Raw genomic sequence first — 2,526 nt, 5'->3', positions numbered from 1 at the left:
GTTAATACACTCTTCCACTCTTTAGGAATGGCTTTTAACAAACATGAATATTCTGACATCCAGTTATGTTTGGCATTCAGTTTATTTCTAAGCTCAAGAGATGGGAGAAAATTGTTGTTTTTTATGATGTCTTTAACCTTTAATATTCCTGAGTTTATCCAATTCCGGTAATATACAGAGTTATTATTTATACACACAAATTTGTTTCCCCATAAATATTGTTCAGCAATATCACTGAAACATTTGGGATATAAAAACTGCATATCATTGACATGTGACATTGCTTTTAAAATAGAAATATAGAAGTGGGGTATTTTAATACATTGAGGTAATTTTGTAAAATTTGAGATAAGGCAAGTTGGTCCAAGTTTGTATGTATAATAAATAATAAAGTTCTTAACCGTTCTGAATCGACAGAACAAGTGGTTGTCATTGACTACCGTACCACAGTAGTTGACAAGCTTCAACAATGCAAAACAAAAGAAGGACCCTAGAGGGAAAAATGTATATTATTTAAATTAAAAAAGGTTAGAATATAATCGGAAAAATATACATATAAAAGTAACGCATTGAAAATATATGTTTAAATGTCGTACATTACTATGAAAATAGCGATAAAGAATTAATAGTTAGCCATCACGATGGACTGACCTATTTTAAAGAAAAGTGCAATGCAGAACAGTACAACATAAAACCTATTAATTGTAAATTATGTAATGATGAAATGTGAGAAAAAATGACCCCACAAAAGACAAAAATAATAATAATAATAATAAAATTAATTGGCAGTAATGATTATAAAAATAAGCGTATGCTTACTGATGATGATAATAACGACATGACAAGTAGGAAAATCGTCATCTTAAAAAAAGAAATTACTATGTCGAATATGAGATATAAAATATACTATTAGAGTATAATAGAAAATATGGAACAATGTGTCTTTTATTGAATTTGTCATAACAAATATTTTATGCTATGACACATGCACGAGTAAATTAACGAGAAGTTGATAGGCTAGACTGAGAATAACTCATCTCGACAATGCTGGTTAGGATGTAACTCGATAAACAGGACAACTGATTTCAACAATGTACCAGTAAACGGTTGGATAGTAACATTGTTTATGAGATTAAGCCAGAATATGAAGTGTTATTTTTTTTATATCAGTGATTAAGGCCTATCTGTATTAAATCGCCAATATAAAAGCTTTGCAAATAGAGGGTTCAGTTGGCAGATGTTGTGGAAAGAATATCAATTACTTGTTGGCATTATTTTGAGGTGGACCCTTTGGACAAATATGAGAAAACATCATGAATAATTCTTGATAAATTATTGGCATCGGCATATGTATAACGTTTGGTGCTGGATGGGAAACGTTCATATCCCATATGTCAAGGATATGTATGCCCAAATCAGAAAATAATTCATGGTATAGTTCATATATATCATGCAGCATTTTTTCCCCGGTATAAATATTATCTCCCCCCTTCTGATGGTACCTTGGGTGTGGCGTTTTCACCATAACCTGTGCCTTGGGACAACGTTTCATGAATCGTATGAGTGTTTCCCGCAACAGACGCATTCGTTCCCAGGTACTTTCCTTAACCCACTGCGAGTAATGTGCCCATGGACTGACCATGACAACGTAATTGCACGCACTGAAATTGAGGTTGTCCAGGACTTCATACTCCCACTTACCAACCCGATAATGGTACCCAAGGGAGCCCATGCTATACGGATGAAAATAGAAATCGAAGGCCAAAATATCACTGTGATGAGTAGTATGCTTGGGAGTCACATGTTTTGTATAATTGCTGTTTCCAACTCTCATAAGTTTCAGTATTCCATCGCGCCATTGTCTAGTAGTTGAGTCCCCCATAAGTATGAGTTCTTTCCCTTTAAGGCACTGAATTAGCTCAGGTCTTGTCCACTGTCTCGTTTTACATTGCAATGAAGTCCATTTAGATCCCGGAGTCCAAAATCCATCAATTAGTGGAGTCGGCAAATTTGCTTTGCATTCTGGTAGAGAAAGCATCTCAAGTAATGATTTTTGCCCTGAAATTTAAATCAAAGGGACGCCGGATATTTAAAAAGTAGATTGGATACAAACAAAAAGGAATGTAAATATAATATAAATACAGGTAAATGGGCATACTGGTTATTACTAAGCATAACATATCTTTGGTAAAATGAGTCAAATGTTTAAATGTTTTTTTAAATTAAGATCTCCTTGGTAGAAATTTCATTTTTTATGATCTTTTTTATGAATATTATGTGATCTATTTGAATAGGCCTATAATGTTATCCTCAAAATTCCAGCCCCATGAAACCAAGACTTGGATATAAGAGAATGTGTCCTGCGGAGATATCCCTGACGAGGGGGAAAATTTCCCACGAGAACAAAGTGGGCGTGATCGAACGTCGCTATAAATGCCTTGTAAGTGGTCTAGAGGGCTAAGCCCCCGAAATTTTGACAATAGGGGTTTCAAAGGCTTATTTAATCGATTTTAGAGTCTACTAATA

General features: G+C 34.1%; 1 protein-coding gene across 1 annotated transcript in view; it reads right to left on the bottom strand.

Annotated features, from left to right (window-relative positions):
• Nucleotides 1-63: 63 nt before the first annotated feature.
• LOC117103821 (NXPE family member 3-like) overlaps nt 64-2,526 on the bottom strand; it is a 4,312-nt gene continuing 1,849 nt past the window's right edge. Inside the window, exon 2 of the mRNA XM_033244446.1 lies at nt 64-2,058. Coding sequence (XP_033100337.1) covers nt 1,259-2,038 — 780 coding nt within the window. The 5' untranslated portion in view covers nt 2,039-2,058 and the 3' untranslated portion in view covers nt 64-1,258. The remainder of the gene's footprint in view (nt 2,059-2,526) is intronic.

This window comes from Anneissia japonica, unplaced genomic scaffold (genome assembly GCF_011630105.1).
Source record: "Anneissia japonica isolate Jap-2015-1 unplaced genomic scaffold, ASM1163010v1 scaffold232_len381862_cov165, whole genome shotgun sequence".
In the NCBI taxonomy this organism is placed as follows: Eukaryota; Metazoa; Echinodermata; class Crinoidea; order Comatulida; family Comatulidae; genus Anneissia; species Anneissia japonica.
Note: the sequence above shows the minus strand (reverse complement) of the source record. Positions and strands in the feature narration are given on the sequence as shown.